The sequence below is a fragment of the Magnolia sinica genome, chromosome 19 (genome assembly GCF_029962835.1).
Source record: "Magnolia sinica isolate HGM2019 chromosome 19, MsV1, whole genome shotgun sequence".
NCBI classification, from domain to species: Eukaryota; Viridiplantae; Streptophyta; class Magnoliopsida; order Magnoliales; family Magnoliaceae; genus Magnolia; species Magnolia sinica.
Window position 1 is genome coordinate 2,114,621 of NC_080591.1, and position 19,978 is coordinate 2,134,598.

The 19,978-nt window shown below is 39.7% G+C and overlaps 1 protein-coding gene across 2 annotated transcripts; it reads right to left on the reverse strand.

The window, feature by feature from the left end:
• Nucleotides 1–486: 486 nt before the first annotated feature.
• Nucleotides 487–18,062, reverse strand: LOC131234472 (cystathionine beta-lyase, chloroplastic). Of its 2 annotated transcripts, none has more exons than XM_058231380.1 (13): nt 17,607–18,062; nt 17,325–17,499; nt 16,688–16,800; nt 14,021–14,091; nt 13,799–13,890; nt 13,626–13,713; nt 13,424–13,535; nt 10,472–10,568; nt 10,299–10,380; nt 7,684–7,801; nt 3,105–3,212; nt 2,923–3,025; nt 487–849 (listed from the first exon to the last, which is right to left on the reverse strand). In XM_058231380.1, the coding sequence occupies exons 1-13, from the start codon at nt 17,673–17,675 to the stop codon at nt 674–676; spliced, it is 1,404 nt and encodes a 467-aa protein (XP_058087363.1). In that variant the 5' UTR covers nt 17,676–18,062; the 3' UTR covers nt 487–673. The 2 variants fall into 2 exon arrangements, with proteins under 2 accessions (XP_058087363.1, XP_058087362.1); XM_058231379.1 differs by having other exon boundaries at nt 17,325–17,508.
• Between the last annotated feature and the right edge of the window lie 1,916 nt (nt 18,063–19,978).

Consider the following 19,978-nt stretch of genomic DNA (forward strand, 5'->3'; position numbering starts at 1 on the left):
TCCAAAAAAAAAAAAAATGTTCTAGCCATCCATCTGTTTTGTGTATGGGCCCACCTGAGCAGCGAAACAACCTGATTCTTAGGACAGGATATCTAAACACTGATCCACCTAATTCCAGAGCTCAGATCTCATACATGCGCCATATTGGCATGTGTGAATGCATGTGGATGGACATAGATCCACACGCCCCCTGGGCTTAGTAAACTTCTCTGTACTTCAAGGTGAAGGAAAACTTCTTACATAGTTCTCACGTTCCTCCCCTACTCCCTTACAAATCTCCATCCAGCTATCAAAACTGTTCAAGTGATTGGGCCCCACAGACAGTCAAGAACCTCCTTGCCCTTGTGTAAATTAACAGAATGAACAGAATGGATGGCTCGATCCGCCTAAAACTGAAGGTTAGAGACTGGTGCCACATAACAAAAAAGGAGGAAGAAAAGAATTACTCCTGCATTTCCATGGACATCCAAAAGCACCCTAAGCAAATTCGAATCTTAATCAGATCATCCCCCTTCATTGCAAGAACATCCAACATAAAACATTATTCTCCAAATACCACATTCATTAAAATGCTCACAAATGTCTACTGATGAAATGTCCACATTAAGCTTTCGAAGGAATAGCAGAATCTACAGAAATAGATATAATCTTAGTACAACGAGAAGCAAGAACCTCATAATGGTCCAGATCTGATTGCATTGTCCAAATCTTCAATAAGATCATTTATGTCCTCAATGCCCACAGAGATGCGAATCAGATCCTCACTCAAACCCCTCAACTCGCGAACCGACGCAGGTATACTTGCATGGGACATGAAGCACGGCAAGCTTATGAGAGACTTCACACTTCCTACACGACATTGTGAAAGGTAAAGTAAAAAAACAAGATATGCAGATGTACACTTGCCAGTGTATGCATAGTAGTTGCAACAAAACTATCCAAACTCTTTTGAAATAGGGTTATTTACTTCTTATTCTTCTTCTTCCTCTCCTTTAGCAGAATGGTTGGAGATAATTAATTGATCTTATGGACGTGGGAGAAGTTTTTGTCTTTGTTTGCAAATGAGCTATTTTGGGGTCTATGAAGATTCAATGTAACTGTGAGGGTTCCAAAGAATATGGGTAAGCCGAATTGATATCTACATCCCACTGAGGGTGCATTCAAATGCACCCCCCAATCACAATCCAAGAGGATAGTTAGTAGGGACATATATGTTTATCCATTCTGCTTTGCACTTGTGAAGGGGCATATTTTGGGATTTTAGGGGAGTCGGATGCACTTTTTCCTGTGTCCACCCCAGGTCAATACTTAAGGCACTGTTTGGTAGACACCTAAAAATGAGTTGATCATATTTTATTTAACAGTAATTATGTATGTATTTAACAATGATCTGTTAACATGAACTCATTATGTATTAGAGATCAAGATCTAATTACTGTTAACAAAAATGAGATCAACTCATTTTTTGGCATCTACCAAACAGGGTCTAAGATGTTCTGGATATTTGGGGGAGAGAGATCCCACATGTGGTTCAACAAAATCAGCAACCCCCAAACACGATCATCCGTTCTGCTTGAGATTTACAATACATCCAAATGCAGCCTGATTGATTTGCACGCACCCATTTTTTGCAATTGAAATAGAGCACTTTTAGGCTCCATTGGGGTAGGGGATCACAATTTTCGAGTGTTTATGTTTTCTAGAATTTCAAATTTGAGATTAGGTGCAAGAAAGTGCTGTTTTAGCAACATGAATCTAACATGGATGGCATCAGGCCCAGCCATGGTTCTGAATATCAGTATCAGGAGGCGTATCGGACTGGCCAAAAAATGATACAATATAGGCGTCGCGTATCGATAATGGTCTATCCTTTTTTTGTATTTTGGACATGCATATGATGGTGTGTCAGACCATTCTTTGATAAGAATGTTTGTCTATCGGTTTGACTTATTGAAGATCAACTAAATTGGCCCTAATTGAACACAAATCAAGCATGATTTGGTGAATTAGTGCCCATTACATTGAATGACATAAAAAAGAAGTGAAGGTTTACTCTTCTTCTGATTTTTTGCATAATGGTCCACTTCGCTTCGATTTGTCAAATCCCATTCAAATCATTTATTTTGATCCCAAAATAGGTCTAGATCTAGCCTAAAATGAGTTTTTAAGCTTCCTCCATAGTTTAAATAGAATTTATTAAAAATATATAAAAATAAATAAAAATTAAAATTAAAAAAAGACAAGTGAAATTTTGAAAAAACAAATTTCAAAATTAGACTTTTATGGGCACATCGATCTATATTGGCCCGTATTGATGCCAATACGCCCTATATTGGCCGATACCAACCGATATGGGTCGGTTTTTCATACAGAGCCAATACAGCCCCGTATCGCGTATCGTTTTGTGTCAATACAGATACAATACAGCCGTATTGGACAATATGATACCAATATTCATATCTATGGGCCCAACTAATCTTGATTTTGCAGGATTAGAGTCCCAAACAAAATACTCTTTCCAAAAATAGAAATTGGGTGTATTAAAATCAATCAGGTTGGGTGTAAATAATGGCGGCTCACATGGGTTAATGTGTATCATTTCTGGGACAACAGTGGTGAGGGGGATGGAATGTTCATGCTAACATGGAGAGGTGTTTCAAAAGGGTAGTTGCTTCACTTTGTTCCGGTTATTTCCAAAAAGGCAAAAAAAAACAAAAAAACAAAAAAAACAAAAAAAAACAAAAAAAAACAAAAAACAAAAACAAAAACAAAAAAACAAAAACAAAAAAAAAAAAAAAAAAAACCAAAAAAACAAATCAACAAGTAACTTAAAATTGAAGCAGAGTTGCAACAGAAGGCCTACATGAGCATGTGAACTTTAGCAATCAAACAAAACAGCTTTGTGAGTAGAAGAATGCCCACCAAAACTAACAGTAATGCTGAAATACTTGGTACTTTCGACAATATGCTTAGAGAGATCCAATGACCCCGTCAAAAAGCTTAGAACAGAACCAGCACCCTTTGCCTGCAAGATATGCATGTAAGGAAATGATGGATTTTCTGAGACAGGGCATTAATCATGAGTGTCTTCCTGATGCACTAACCTGAGAATAGTGTAAAGAGCGTCCAGGATGACCAGGCAGGCCAGCATAGTTAACTTTCTTCACCCGAGGATGAGATGAAAGAAATTCAGCAATCTTTTGTGCATTCTCCTGGCAAAAATAAATTCCAAAGGAGTAAATCAAATACTTGTGGAGAGCAAAAGAATAGAACACTAGCTGAGCAAGAGATGAACTAAGAACAAAAACTTCTTGAAAGGAGAACCGGCTGTAGAGTCGTCAAATAAAATAGTTGAAAAAATTGAAATATGGGACTACTGTAAGCTGTAGAAGTCATTATGAAGGGGCCTGCCTAGGCACTAAACTGGCTTGAGAAAAGTTATATGAGGTCATTTTCACTTCAAAACCTACAAATGAAGAGGCCATCTAAATGGTCCATCTTCATTTCTTTTTGTTTTTTTAAAAGTGAGTTTCAAACCCTATATGAAAAAGTAGTTCTAGAGGGGCCATACAACTGGCTTCTCTTTTAGACGCTAGTGCAAGAAATTGGTCTCAACCTCAACTTCTTTACCAAAATGGGGTAGTTAAATGACCAGACCATTTTGAGCTTTCAATTCATCAAGTCCTTCACAGCATAGATATAACGCTCTTTTATGGATAATGAAAATGTATAAATAAAGGGAATGAATAATGGTAAACACTCTGGAAATTACATCAAAGGGTAATGAGTGCCCTGTTAGGCAATAGGATGTCACATTCTTGCAAATATACTGTAGTAGCATTCTTGTAAATATAGTCTCTTAGATCTCTAGAATCCTCCTAGGTCTTCTAGAATCTTCCTAGAATGGTATTCCAAATCGATTACGTAACATGGGACCCGTTACACAATACGGGGTTGTAAGGCCTGTTCTGAAATGATGGCCTCGTAATGGCAGTAACAGCTATGACAGGCTCATAATAGCCCAATATGGAACTGTAATGGTCTGATATGGGGCTGATACATTTTGTTCCTTGCGGAAAAAAGAAAGAAAGAAAAAGAGAACTAAAAAAGGGGCATAACAGTCATTACAGCCTGTAACATAGCAGTCATTAGGCTGGCCATTACTTACGGTCACCACTACCATTATTGAATACCTTGCTTCCTAGACATCACTTTAGAGGCTATAAATACCATATAAGTGTATCCATTCTATTCATGAAAAATATAGGTATCTCCATTATTTTAGATGGCATTAGAGATGCGCTCCAATCTGAGTCTCTGTTCTCTTCTCCATCCTGCCCTTCTCCTCACTGGCACCATCACTTATTCATCATCAGTCCTATTGCTAGATGGTCACACACTACCCGCAGATCTAGTGTCTGCCTCAAAACATTGCATGACCTTGTTGGACGGCTCAAGGCTCTCACCTTGGACACCTCACCATTGCTACACGATCTCATAGACACCCCCCACCTATTTGATAGTCATAAAACCCCATCCCTGCCCCACACCTACTTGAAAAAGAAAAAAGGAAAAGAAAACTCCGCCTTGCACAACTCTGACTAACCAAAAGAATAAAAGAAAACAGAACCCTCCCTCACTTAAAATAAAACCGTCTTCAGTCTCTGAACATTTTGGTTGACTCAAGGCTCTATGATGCAATGTCTTTTATGCATCTCAGGAAGTGCTCATAGGACCACACTCTTTACACTCTTGATAGGCTTGGCCCAACTATGACTTGTTTGTCATTTCTATTAGGTTGCTCATTCCTCTTCCAACTTTTGATGTGCTTTGAGTTGGGCCCTTGCACTTAATTGAGGAGGCTTGCATGTCTCATCTTTCCTCCATGCAAGACATCTCCCATCCTGCCTTGTGTTGATTGGTGTGGTGAAGGTTCTCGTCGTGCTCATTTCGATCATGATGTTTGATGCATCCAGACCACCTGATCATTCAATTGAGGCCCAAATATGGCAGATTGTCTGACCGACCAAGCCCATTTGATTATAGATCTCGCCCAAATCAAGTGCATCAATTCAAATTAAAGATTTGCACCTAGGGTCCAAATTGACCTGAACCACCATCTGGATTTAATCAAAGGTCTTGATGGCCATTTTGGACAAGATCAATGGTCCAGATGGAGTGTGGGACCCACAGATCCAATTGGACGGCCGTGATTGATGACAGGTTGGATTGTTGGGCACACTAGGCCAACCATACCCATTATACAAACCACAGAGCCCTTTGGTGCTGTTAGTACAAACCATACAATGCCGTAACCCATATGGTTTGTATATAGGTGTTGGTCTTTAGCAAGTTTTGAGTTTCTCAAGTACTAGGGCTTATATAGATTCAGGGAAAAGAAGGAACTGTTGTTTCCTTGAAAACATCATTTCCAGGGAACCGGTGCAAAGGAAAGTAAGTTTTTGTCACTTGTTTTTTAACACGAGCTTCCATGAAAAGTTTCCAAATCCCTTGTTTGACAAAGATTACTTTCCATGGAAGATACAATAAGTGGGTACTTCAAACATCTGCATTCTGAGCATCCATTGTCCAATATAGGTCATGTCATATGGTTAAGATGATCTAATGATGGGTTCATGTTTGAATGGATAAATGTGTCCTGCTGCAGTGGGTGTATGCACATCTTCTTCTTCTTTTTGAGAGAGAGAGAGAAAGAGAGAGTACTGATAATGTGGTAGAGCGTAATGGTTCACATGCATGCCTTCAGAAATTACATGCTATCCTACATTAACTCACCATCTGACAGGTGATATTGTGCGGACCACAAGTATGAAGGGACACTAGGAATCAACCTATTCCAAAACTCATGTGGACCACACCACGTGAATTTTAAGATTTTAGGCATGATTTTTCATTGCTCCTTCTGGTGTGAGCCACCTAAGTTTTAGGCCAGGCTAATCTTTGGGCTGCAAAGTGAAACAAGGTAGCCTACATGATGGATGGTGTGGATATCATGCACACATCTAAGTGGGCCCCACCGAGACCAACACTATGGGGGACGCGGATTGCGTCCTACCCCTGCCCGGACAATAATCCGTCCGGGCCTCTATGGGGCCCACCGTGATGTAAGTGTTTTATCCATGCTGTTAATCGCTTTTATCATATCATTTCAAGGTATGATACTAAAAATGAAGCAGGTCCACAGTTCCAGTGGACTACACCAAAGGAAGCTGCAGTGATAATGACACCCACCGTTGAAACCTTTCTAAGGGGCACTGTGATGTTTTTTTACCATCCAACCTATTCATAAGGTCATGCAGACGTAGATGAAGTGAAAAAACAAATATCAGCTTGATCCGAAACTTCTCCAGCTCCCAAGAAGTTTTTAATGGTGGACGTTCAATCCCCACTTTGTGGTCCACTTAAGCCCTATACCTGCCTCATTTTTTGTCCCATACCTTAAAATGATCTGAGAAAAAAGATGAACGGCGTGGATAAAACACTTACATCACTGTGGGCCCAACAGAGCCCTGCCCGGACGGATTACCATCCAGGCGGGGGTAGGACGCAATCCGCGTCCCACACTGGGAACCTGTGATCATTACTCATGTATATTTGTGTGTGTGTGTGTGTGTGTATTATATTTCTGCTAGCGTGAGATTTTGTGCTCTCCTTGCAAGTCTGTCAGGTACACAGCCGGCATAAAACTTTAGTCAAATCCTTCTCATCAGTCATGAATCTTGACACGACATTTCAAGCTCATACTAAGCGATTCCTGCAAGTGATGTGCTGCACCAGCATCCAAGTGCAATGAGAAATGGGAAAGAGTTTCATAAGGTGCCCATAGAAGCGACACGTTGCAATGTTGCAGGGTGGCGGTGAAAAGTAGGCAAGGGTTCCAGTGCAATTTTGGACACATGCAGTAAGCTAGTCCAGGAGAATAGGATTCGTCTTGCCACATGGAATGTAGGAACTTTGAAAGGTAGGAGTAGAGTTCAGGGGGGCATGGTTTAAGAAAATGGTGATGTTACAGCCATATAGGCCATTATATAAGTGGTGCCCTCGTTATTTGATACAAGGGTGAATCTGTCCATTATTGAAAACATGAGCCATATCAGCACAGTTATGGGTGAGCCATATCGGCACAGATATGGGCCATAAAGGGCCTATTTGGCGGATGAGTGGCAAAACAAGGAATGGCACACACAGAAATCTGGGAAATGAGTATGCATGCATAGTGTGCATAAGGAAGCACATGTAGCTCCCACTATCCTACAATAGTCGAAGGGAATCTCGAAACAAGAAAAAAGATTCTCTGAAATTCATATGAAGAATGTATCATGAGAAAGAGAACAAAACAAAAGGCTAGAGCTCACCTCCTATCAATACTTTTATCTAAATTAAATAACCACTAACCCAAACAGGGTGATTAGAGTTTGATTATAGGGCGCAAACAAGATCAATGTTACACTAAACGTTTCAAATAGATATTACTATATGCTTTTTTTAAAGGCATCCCTACACATTCGTCATGTTGATTAATTACAGATGTTGCAATCAACTATAATAATAGAAGCAATCAATAAGCACAACAATATAAGTTACAAGATAACTGATTAACATTATAAAAAATTAAAAAAATTTACTGTAATAAAAAATCCAAAACCAAGGAAAATGTGGTACCTGTTGCTTCTCAACACGCAAAACCATGGTTTTAATACCACGCAAGCAAAGCCAGCAGTCAAATGGAGCCAACCCAGATCCCTCTGCATTTTGTAGGAAGGCTATCTCTTTCGCCAAGCTGGTGATTAGCAACCAAATGCAAAGAAATGCTATATATAAGCTCAATTAATACACACAGGAAATGAAGTGAATAGTAACAGTTGCCTCATGAATTACACTGAGGTGGGATTAAAAAAAAAATCAACACAGGTAAAGAAGAATTCCAAAAGGTATAGCTGCAATAACTTTTTTTATACACTAATAAACTAGAATATTATGTGTATCAGGTCATGTAACCTAACAATATCGCAAGTCATATAAAAGTCAGAATATATGAAAAGTGAAGACCAGACAAATAGAATTGTCAAGTGCCAAAAGTGAAAATTAAGGATGTGTCTCAATGCACAATTGAATTGAATTGCAAATTAATCTGATGAAGTGGAAATGGCCAAATCATCCTCAATATCATCTTAAGCCTCATCTCCAGGGTCAGCTTAGATGAAATAACTAAATGACTAACCTATTCTAGCATTCATATTGAGGGGGGCCGAGCTTCAAATTGCAATTATGATATTTCAAGTTGGACTTGGAAGGATTGTGATTGCAATTTGAGGTCTGCTTCCTCATTACGAATTCTACTAAACATGATTAGTTTTTGTCCACCGTGCTGCTTTCTAATGAAAAAAGCACAACATCCTAGACTAGATTTCTCAAACAAATTTTGGAAAGAGTAAGTTGGGTTACACAGCCTATAGAAACACACCCGCTCCCCAAATACCATAGTTGAACACCTATGTTTAATCAATCCTATATATCCACAGATTCTTAAATCACTAGAGTCATTCAAGAAGACCAAACTAGTAACGTCTAAGAAGCATTGCTAGGAATGCTCATGGTGTAAATGAATTTCAAAGAAACCACTTAGTTCATCATCTTCATTAAGAAGAACAAACTACGGAGGCGTAAGCATCCATAGGAATGCTCATGCTGTAAATGACTTTCTAGGAAACCATTGGGATCAACTTTATAAAATCATGTTTCAACCAAAATTCCTATCCAAATCTTCAAAACAAAAACAAAACAAAAAACAAAAATTGCTATCCAAGGCCTTATCTAGGGTTAGTGAAGAAAACCTTCATATCCCTTCTCGTGCCCACCATACATTACAACCTAATTCTGCTTGGTAATGGTAGCAATTGCACCCTCCGATAGAATTTGCACTGGTAGCTCCCCAAGTTGGGTAGAGGGTTGAAATCAGGTGGGTGTCCAGTCGTAAAACTTTTGCCAAGCTACCTAGACTTCAAATGGTAAAATGACCGTCCAGAGTGTAGTTAGTCAGAGAGGAGAAGAAAGAAATGAAAAGAAAGAATAGAGAGATATGATTGGATGTCAGTGTCACTAAGATCTTGCTTCTATTACAAATTATCCCCACTTATTACAATGCAAACTTTTACACCCATTATCATCATCACCATCTAAGCTCTATCGCAACTAACTAGGGTCAGCTACGCGAATTAGTCCCTCAAGATCCACTGTTGTCTTCAGAATAAGACACCTAATTAGCACGAGCTGACTTTCCATGGATGTTCCAGCACCTCTCCATTGTGTGATTAGTCAACCACAGTAAATATACTTCCAAGGTCTACAAACTCTACCATGACCTCCACTTAATTCATTAAAACCACCTAGATTTTCTTAGCCAACACGACCACTTCCTCCGCATCAAGAAAACAGCACTAACACAGATTTATCATTGGTTCCATTAAAGCTGATATTCAAACCAGGAGATACATTTACTATTGGTTCCACTAGAGCCGACTATGGAACCAAGAGACATGCTGAAAACGAGCATGAATTTCGTTCAAGGATGAACGTTTTTACCACCCGAACTTGATCAATCACCACTCTAATAGCATGTACTTTGTTATGGAAGAGAAGAAAAAAAGGTAAAGAGAGCAGAGAAAGAGAGAGATAGGGTTGCACATTCCTAACCTCTTGCTTTTATTCACTTAAGCAATTAAAAAAAATGACAGAAACACCCCTCACCTATTACAATGCAAACTTGTACGCCCTTATTGCATTAAATATGACTAAGGGGCTAAATAATAAAGAGGAAGGACTAGTTGGGCCGTATGACTGTATGGCCCTATTACTACCACTAAGGTGGGTTGTACAATCGTATGTCCCACATCCATCAACACTAGTAAAACAAAGCAACATAATGATAACCACATTCTATGAATATTTATCTCATTCCTAAACCAGCAACATGATCATCGGCTTGTCCCAGCTGTTTGGGGTTGGATAGCTCTTTTCTAAGTACAATACAAGAATAGACAAAAGTGAGAATGCAAGCAGTTTCCCTTTGTAATATGGGTATCAATTAAAAAGAAATAATATTGGTTATAATCCTTGCATTCTCACAAATATTTACACCATTTTAAAGCATGTTATTGCATTATGGTGAAAAAGCAAAGAACATTATAGCCATTTCCTTCCAATAAAGTACATATATTTCTGAAAATTATGATATCCTCCATAGTATATGTTTTATATCCATGCTAGAACTTACCAACCTTTCACCTTTTACAGCAAGGACTCCTGCCATTAGATCACTATGACCAGCTATGAATTTGGTAGCTGAGTGCATCACAATGTCTGCAAAGGTAGAAATAACAACCAGCATGAGACGGTTACAGTTTTGCTAAACCTACTATATTTACATGTACAACATGCATTACATCTCTACCTGCTCCAAGTTCTATTGGCTGGGATAATACAGGAGACATAATACTGTTATCCACCATCACAATAGCACCATGTGCATGAGCCATCTCTGATATTTTCTAGAAACGTAAGTAAATGAAAGAAAATGTTAGAGGCAAGATAATTCATACATCATAGAGGGAAGCTTATAGCAAAATGCATAAGGTAAAACACAATTCTAATCATTCAGCATGGAGAAGTAAAGCAGAGTTGCAGATTGCAGTCGTCATCACCATCATCTTAGCCTTCCCAACCATTCAAGGTCAACATTTAAAGTATGTTGGCAGAAGTTTTATTATTCGGCTGCCCACTAACGGCAACCTACCTCTTTTACCATCGAGGAAACTCGCCATGGCAGAAGCTCACATCAGAAGATCAGACAAACTGTTCAGAAATATAATATGATCACGGATAATCTTGATAGTTTATTACTCAGCAGAAAAACAAAAAATAAAATAAAATAAACTGCTACGTTGGAAAGAAATAGGTCTGAGTAAACTGTATCCAAAATATAGTGGCACACAATGTTTTAAATATCGTTATCGCATAATGTATCGCACCCTTGGGATATGGATACATATCGGTTATCGCATGGGATATATCGGTTGTATCGCATAATGTATCGGTGTTGTTGGGAAACATGGGAACATTGGGAAATTGGATGATGTTTCAATGAAACTTCAGGGATTGTTGAAAAAGACATCAATACACACTTAGAAATCAAAACATTACAAAAAAGTGCACATAATAGGGGTTTCCTTTGTATGGGGTCCTAATATATGCGTTTTTCAATTGAACTGATGCAAGTATATTCAAAGTCTATTCATATAATTTATAAACATAAGAAGAAATGTATGGAAACACAAGCAATACATTCAAAAGCAAAAGAAAATCACTAGATCAGGTTATATACATGTTTAATTTTGTGCTTGGATACAAAGATTGCAAAAATTGAGGAATTTCGATTTTTTTCAATTTTCCGCAACTTGACCCATCTCCCCCAAATCTCAAAATCGAAGTTCCAAATCCATGATTTTTCATGGAAAACATAAAGAATCATAGATTTGTAACCATTTGACACTGGTTTAACGTGACTTGCAACAAAAACATGGATCAAAAATAAAAAAAATGCTGACTGGATCGAATATGTGAGATATATCGGCACTGCTTGTGCGTTTTGTATCGCACAAGTGGGATACAAGATACATCGTGGGATATATCAGCTGATATCGTCAATTTTTAAAATGCTGGTTGCACAAAATATGAAGTGAAGTGGCAACAAATTCATGTGCGGGAAGCGGGAGCGGGAGAGGGAGAGTGATCTGGAAGCACGACCCAAAGTGGGAGTGAGACCTGGAAGCACAATCTGAAGCGGGAGTTGCACCTGATTAGAAGGATCATGCACCTAAGACCCAAACTGGGTAGTGAGAACAAAGAGAGCTATTGAAAACCAGTAAAATTTTCAGAAAAAGGACTTCCACATTCTCCTACATCAGCATGAAACTTGAGTAGCATGTCCAGTGCATGCTGGGTTCAAAAAGAATCAGTGAACATTGAATATGAAATCATTATAGAGAGGTACATATAGAACTGTGTTTGGTATGTTGTTTCCACCATAGTTAACAGAATGAGAAATGGATGCGGGAAACGATGCAAGAAAGGTTGCGTGAAGTGTCTAAATTAACAGCAAAGGAAATAGAAGTGAGAAATGCAAGTGGGTATCTGGGCGGGCGATTAGGTTTTCGGGAAACTGTGGTTTAAGCAAATGAACAGACAGACAGAGCAGCTAAACATGAGGTGAAGCTTTTGACATTGTCAGGTTTGCGCAGATGCTGCTTCTAAATGGGAACTCTCTCAATGGTCTAGTGTGTTAACAAGCAGCGAGACCTCCTTGGGGAGTGGGGCATATATTTGCTTACATCCTTGGTATTCTTAGGCGATGGGGCCCATTTTCTATTAAACACAACCACAAAATGGCAAACACAATCACTGAGTTCTTTACAAATTGAAAGGCTATTGTGACTGATGGGACTTGGACGTTATTTCATGGACCTATTATTTCCTGCATATTCCTCTTAAACAATAGAACGTCCAAGGGTTAAATTTTATTTTCATTCGTGAAATGGAAAAGTAAGGCTTCCATTTGGACGTTGTTTTCTAGCAACAGAAGTGATATGCTCCACCCAAAGGTAACTGAGATGAGAACGCGGACTGCTCTAATCTCTATAGTTGGGATGGAAAAAAGCAGAAATAGAAATCCAGCACTTTGTGTTCTCAGTTTCCATGCTGTCGAAAGAAAGAGATTACAGCCTTAAAAATTAAACCAAACCAAAAACACTATCATTATTGGGGCAGAAAAGAAAAGGGAGTATAATGACGGTAGTGGATTGGGAGACTAAATAAGTGTAAGTTGGTATATCTGATCAAGTATAATGATGTTGCCAAGAGGAGGAAGAGGCTCCTTCAAGAAGAGACAAATGACAATGCAAGTCGGCAATTTTGTCAGCAGGCAAACGACTAGTAGGAAATCTCAAACTCTGGGATTCATCACGAACACAATCAGAGGATTCAGTTACAGCCACAAACACCTCTCTTGGTGGTCAATCCACTAGATCGCAACATGTATTTCTAGTATGCCTGGGATAACCACAATAAGTACACACTAACTTGTTGTGCTCATCACTTGATAAATTGCTCCGACCCCTTCCAAGATCAGTATGATCATAATCCAAACCTCCAAAGCTACGACTAGAGTCACCACAGCCAGACTCATGACCAAAATCACCATACCCCAAACCATAACCACTGGATCCAAAATTCTCACTTAGATCCAAGCGTCTTTTGGCACCCTTTCCTCTATTTTGTCCACCCAGATGATAACTTCCAAGATATTTTATATATATATATATATATATATATATAAAGTATTTCTTACCCGTATGTCAGAAATTTGTTGTCGGGGGTTAGTCGGACTCTCCAGCCACACAAGCCTTGTCCACGGGCCAATTGCAGATGCAACCTCGCTCAAATCACTTGTATTAACTCGTCTGATACATTGGAAATAAAATTTACTCAGCCCTCACTCGCACTATAATCATAACGAAATAGCTATAATCATGAGAGAGTGTTGGACTGACTTCACCACAATTCCTTTCTTAGGAATTACTTTTGAAAGCAGCCGATCAGAACCACCATATATGTCATCTCCAGCAACAATTTCCTGGCCTTAAATCAAAAGATTTCACCAATTAACACTCATTGTTATCAGAAAGCAAAGCAATCAAATGAAGAAAAATGGCTTGAAAACTACCAGTTTCAACAAGACTTGTGACAGAAGTCAAAGCAGCCATTCCGCTAGTGAAGCAAAATGCACGGTCAGCTTTATCGAGCTTTGCTAGGAGCCTGATTGTTTACAAACACATGGATTGTTTTATATAATAATAGCTGTAACAACCAGAGTAGAGACCAGCTATAAAATAAGAGATAACTTCTTACGTCGTAACATACACTAGCCAAAATCTCTTATTCTAACCTTTCCAACGTGTCTCGAGTAGGGTTTCCACTTCTAGTATAATCATAGGGCCCATTCTCTGTTGCTGAAGGCTGCAAAATGAAAGAAAATGAAAATGGATTGCCTTGCAATTTGGAAAATTATTTCATAATGGTATCATATATACATTGAGGAATGATACGGTGGAACACATTAAATGAATTTCCTACCATATGAATGGATATCCAATCATCAACCTGGAATCCAGACAAGACAGTCCATATGCGAGAGATCATCTTGAGAATTGGCAAAAAAATACTCCAACCAGGCGATCCTAATCATCCGATCAAAGACTTTCATGGTCCATTTTCTAGCCCTTACTCTTAGACTGTTGTGCTTGTCGAGTTGGTGAGATTTTTGGGCATTTCCACATCCATGGAGCCACCAACACATGGACTGTCCAGATTGATGATCAGATTCTCCACATAAATGGTGGAATGAGTTTCCTACATCTAAGGCTCGCAATGAGTTTCCTCACAGGTTCTGATTTACCAAGCAATGCCTCCACCATTTTAATGTACGGAAGAGTGCTTTTCGGTGAGTAAAATGAATATAATAGCCTCATTTATTAGGCATTAGAGTCAAGGCATTGTGGGCAGCCATGTGGAGGGGGTGTGGGTGGGGTGTTACATCCAACCTGTCCAACTGGTGCATCCCACAGTTCTGGTCATGCAAACCAAAAATCAAGCTAATCCAACTATAACATGGGTTGCAACATAGAGAACAATATAGAACACCAAAAACCCTTCAAATTTACGTGTGCCCTACTTGACGATTGGATCAGCCTGATTAGTTTCAGTAAAAAAAAAAAACATTGGATCAGCCTGATTGGTTTGTATCTACATCGTGGTGGGGATGACCCCGTTGGACGAGTTCAATGTCATAAACACAAACCATGCTGGCCCACAATGCTCACCACAACCAGTTTTTTAGGAAAATAATACGATGGAGCATCTTAGTCATTTTACTCATTTAAAAGCACCCTGTCATTCTTTACTGGTTTGCAGTTTTAACATCTGATTTAAGGTAACATCTGACCTTTCTGTCAAACAATTTAAGGTAGCATTTGTATTAAGAATGAAACTGGAAATTTGACCCCCCCAAAAAAAAAACTACTTATCCACATAACTGAAAAAGCATCCTTGAAAGCAATATTGATTTTTGGGAAGCAGAACACAGGAAGGCATGAAAAGGGCTCCCTTCCAATTATGTGTTTTTTAATAATTTAAAATATGTGTGTGTGTGTGTGTGCGTGTGTGTGTGTCTGGAATAGAAATTCCACAAAACCAAAAGTACTTGGGAAGCACCTAATCCTATTTTATCAAAGAACTTCTCAAACACAATGCAAACCAAAACTAGAAATCCAATTCGAAGCCAAGACAGAAGAAAGATCCATATATTGTATCGGGTAGACCTAACTGCGAGCAGGAGACCAATTTTTTGTCAGTCACACCGAACTCGAAAAGAGAATATGGAATGATTATACATAATGATGTAGAACGTGTCTCAGATACATTCCTAGCATGGTTGGACCAAAAGAAAGTGGACCGTAAATTGATCATAACTTTTGATCCGGATATTATTACAGCGCACCAGACCGAGTATCATGAACCAAAGTAGCACAAGAACTCAAGGACGAGTTCTTTTGAAGTGGAGGGGACTGATGTATAGCGGGTCACAGACACTTTCATGTCCAAGATGGATTAGAGAAGGCCCAATCAGAGGCAGAAGTCATCAAGACCGTCAAAACCTTAAAACAGACATATCTCGCAAACCGGAATGAGTTACTCGACGTACTATATGATTTTGGGGTAGGACGAGCTACTTTAGCCAACCAACCCAGCTATGCTGGGTTGCCCATGCCGAATTTGCGAGATTCCATCATATCGACAGCCGAATTCCATGTTTAACTCCATTTTTACTATAAATAGTAAGTTTTAGTTTGATTATAACTCTTCATCCGTTGGGCTTTAGGAGTTGCGCCCAACATGAAAAGTGTTTAGAAAAATTAGGAGAATAATGTGGTTAAGCCACATAGGACACTTACTATAAATAGAAAATTTACTATTTATAGTAAGTTACGAATTTTTGGGAGTTTTAGTTATAGTTTAATTCCTGAATTTATTCCAAGTCTTGGTATCCCTATTTAAAGGGTTGTAGACTCATTTATTTCGGCTATCAATATTTAACAAATTTATTTTAACTTTGTAGAATTATTTTTAGTTTCTATTTTTCCTCATGGATTCGAGAAGTCTCTGTGAGGAGTCCAGAGAAGCTTCGTGGATTCGAAGTAGTTATCCCCCTGAGGAAGACGGTGATTGACCTCATCACGTTCATCCCTACATCACATAATCTGGCCCATTCATTTCTTGGGTACTCTGTCGCATCATTGTGCCCCACTCACTACCTGCAAAATGCATGAGGCGGAGGTGAATAATCCCACACTCCAGCCCATCTGATTGGTGGACATTTTCATGTACATGTCCACATTTCCCAATATTTTTTTATACTGTGATTTGTAAGCGCCATTTGCACTATTAAGATTATCAGATCAGCAAAACTTCTCTATGATAAGCAACACAATGTTAAATGAACAGTTTGCATCCAGGACCATGTGTCCAATTCTCGCCAAGTACAAATATATATTACCTGCTTGAATGTAGCTGTCTGGTACATGGGAGTACTGAGAGCACCATATGGATCGAATGAATTCCCAAAATTCATCAATATCGTCGAAACACTCGGCTCCTTCCCTGTTGAATCTGCAAAGCACAAATGAGCAAACAACCTAAAACCCATTTGTCTTTGAAAAAATAAAAACATGGGGAATGCTAGTGTACCAGCTAGCATTATGCTAAACATCAATCTGGACTGTCCTGTCAATCCATTCCACTCCACTGTTGTCAGGCCACTCTGCAGAAACCAAACCGATCAGATGATTCCAACCCTTCCAACATGGGCCATCTTTTGCCATAACCATCCATTTTATGACCCACAGAGGAGATGGTGAGCATCACCTGACTAAATTTCTTCCCTGGAACCACAAGCAATCTAAGGTGGGGCCCATCAAATGAAATTCCAATGTAATGGTTGCACCTATTTTTCACTGCCTGGTCATAACTGTCCATGTCTACATGACATTGAATGGATGTTTGGAATCATCCCATCAGGGTTATTTTTGCACCAAGGTCTACCAATAGTTACATGGAAGAATCGACATTCTAATGCGCGCTTTCACATTCCCCGTCAAGACATACATGAAATTAAACTGAAAGAAGCGACTTGCCGAGGGAAGAAGAGGGATCATCCAAGCTGTCGGCGACTTCGTTGGGCAATGACGAGAAGCTCATATCCCTTTCTCTTTCTCTGTTGCAGCACCTCAATTCAAATCCCCTAAAAGTAAGAGAATGAGCAGTTCTCTTCTCAGACAATAAGAAGAGCCTCTTCAATCCAAACCTTCCCTGAAAATTCTAAAATAAAAAATAAAATAAAATAAGGTCACTATTGAAATTGTAAATAAATAAAAATAGTAATGGGATAAGAGAAAGAGAGGAGAGGTTTCTCTCACATGAGCTTTGATGGGGTTATAGGTGGGGAGAGAGGTGAAGGTAGGTTTTCTACAGGCGGTGGAAGCCATGAATAGATGGGAAGAGAAATGGGAATGAGACTGTATCGCCTGTTTGGATGCCTGTAAGTTGGCTAAGTGGGAAGTGACTTACAGGGAAGTCAGTTACAGGTGGTGTTTGGGGGAGAAAATTCACCTGTAAGTCACTTACAGGCAAATCTACCAAAAAACTGCAGGGCGATGGGGGTGAGAAGTCACTTCCCTGTAGGCCACTTACAGGCTCAACGGTCGGATTTTTAAAAAGAGGGGAAGAGGGAGAAACGCACTCTCCCTCTCTGCAATCTCTCTCTGTCTGCAAAGACCGCCCTCCCTCTCTGCAATCTCTCTCTGTCTGCAAAGACCGCCCTCCCTCTCTTCTTCTCTCCAAAACGGTAGGGTTTGATCGGGCGCGGACTGGCTACTGACACGTTGAGTAGCGAGACTGCTACTCCCTCTCTTCTTCTCTCCAAAACGGTAGGGTTTGAACGGGCGCGGACTGGCTACTGACACGTTGAGTAGCGAGACTGCTACTGAAGTGACGTAAGTAAGTTCTGTGGGCCCCACCATGATGTATGTTTTATATCCACGCCGTCCGTCCATCTGTAGAGAACATTTTAGGGTCAGATCCAAAGAACGAGTCACATCCAAAGCTCAGTGAACCCCATCACAGAAAACAGAGGGAGAGTGACGCCACCGTTAAAAACTTATATATTACACAAAAGTTTTCGATCACGCTGATATTTGTGTTTTACCTTCTTTAATGTTGGATTTCAAAAAAACATCATGGTGGGCCTTAGAAGGTTTCAACAGCAGTCATGAATCTTTCCCTGTTTTCTGTGGTGGGGTCCACTAAAGCTTTGGATCTGCCTCGTTCTCTAGCTCATGCCGTAAAATAATATCTCCAAATGGATTGGCGTTGTGGATGCAACACAAACATTATAGTGAGGTCCACGTAACTTGATGACGTCAGTTCAGTAAAGTGTCTCCCTGCCCAATCTGTCAGTGCCTAAACCCATTTGATCGCAATGTTATCTTTTTTATGCCATGAAAACCTACATAGATTAGATACTATCTTGAGCAGCCAGAGACGGGCTACTGAAGTGATGTCACCAAGGCCCGTGGGACTTACGATGTATGTCTTGTATACAACGCTGTGTATCCATTTGGAGATATCAATTTTGGGGATGAATAAGTGAGAGTAACACCCACCATTAAAAATTTCTAAGGGCCATGACAGTTTTTTATCAAGCTTAAATTTGTGTTTTCGATTCTTTCACGCCTGTCTTAACTTATGAGCATGTTATATCTCATACAAACATCATAGTGGACCTTAGGAAGGTTTCACCAGTGGGCATCACTCTTCCCACTATTTTCTATGTGGGGCCCACTCAAGATTTGGATATGACTCACTCTTTGTATCATGCCCTAAAATGATATTTCCAAATGAATGGATGGTGTGGATACAAAACATACATCATGGTGGGTCCCATAGAACTTGGTGACGTCACTTCAGTAGGAGTCTCACTACTCGACCTGTGAGTATCTAATCTGCGCCCTTTGTAGGGGTGTACATCAAATCGAACCGGGTTGAGCTGGCCTCAGCTCGACTCGACTTGGCCATTAGCTGACCTCAGCTCAAACTCAACTCGGCTTGGTCCTCAAGCCTAACTGGCCAACTCGGCTCAGTTCGGCTAGCAACTTAGGCCAGTTTGAGCCAAGTTCGCCATTGCAGCATTTTCACAAATACCTGAATTGCACCTTCAAAATCTCACTATATTTGAGACAGCAGCAATGGTTTTACAGGTATTTTATCAAACACCTTCTAAGCAACATAAAAATTGAGAAAAAAAAGGTATTGGTTTCATATAGATACCTTCCTTGCCACCCGCCACACTTCTTTGAGTCATTTCATCAAACACTTGGTGAGTAACGTCAATGTCAAAGTAACCAAGTCACCAAACTAGTTTGATTCAAGTTGAGTCGAGCTTGGGCCAGCTCGAACTCATTTTCGAGCTCAAAAAATCAGCTCGACTCGGCTCGAACTCAGCTTCGAACCGAGTCGAATTGAGCTTTTTTAGTCGAGTCCAGCAAGCTAATCGAGCTAGCTCGGTTTGTGTACACCTCTGGTCCTTTGAAAATGGGAGTGGATTAGGTGTTACTCGTGCATAAGCATGCTCACCTGTGCATGTGCGCATCTTTCCATGCATGTCATGGGCCTCTAATCCGAACGGTCCATGTGATGAAACATCCCATTGGACTAATTTTCACCCTGATCTAAAACTCTAGTGGGCCATATCAAAGTGAGATGAAAATCAAGGGAGGAAATTGTTTTCTTT

Bases quoted from the DNA above. Each gene is read 5' to 3' on its own strand.
- LOC131234472 (XM_058231379.1), bottom strand. From the start codon at position 17,675: ATGGCTTCCACCGCCTGTAGAAAACCTACCTTCACCTCTCTCCCCACC. The intron at 10,381-10,471 runs GTAGAGATGTAA...CTACCTTTGCAG, and splicing joins GCCAATAGAACTTGGAGCAG to ACATTGTGATGCACTCAGCT. The intron at 850-2,922 runs GTGGGCATTCTT...AATGTCGTGTAG, and splicing joins CAGCATTACTGTTAGTTTTG to GAAGTGTGAAGTCTCTCATA.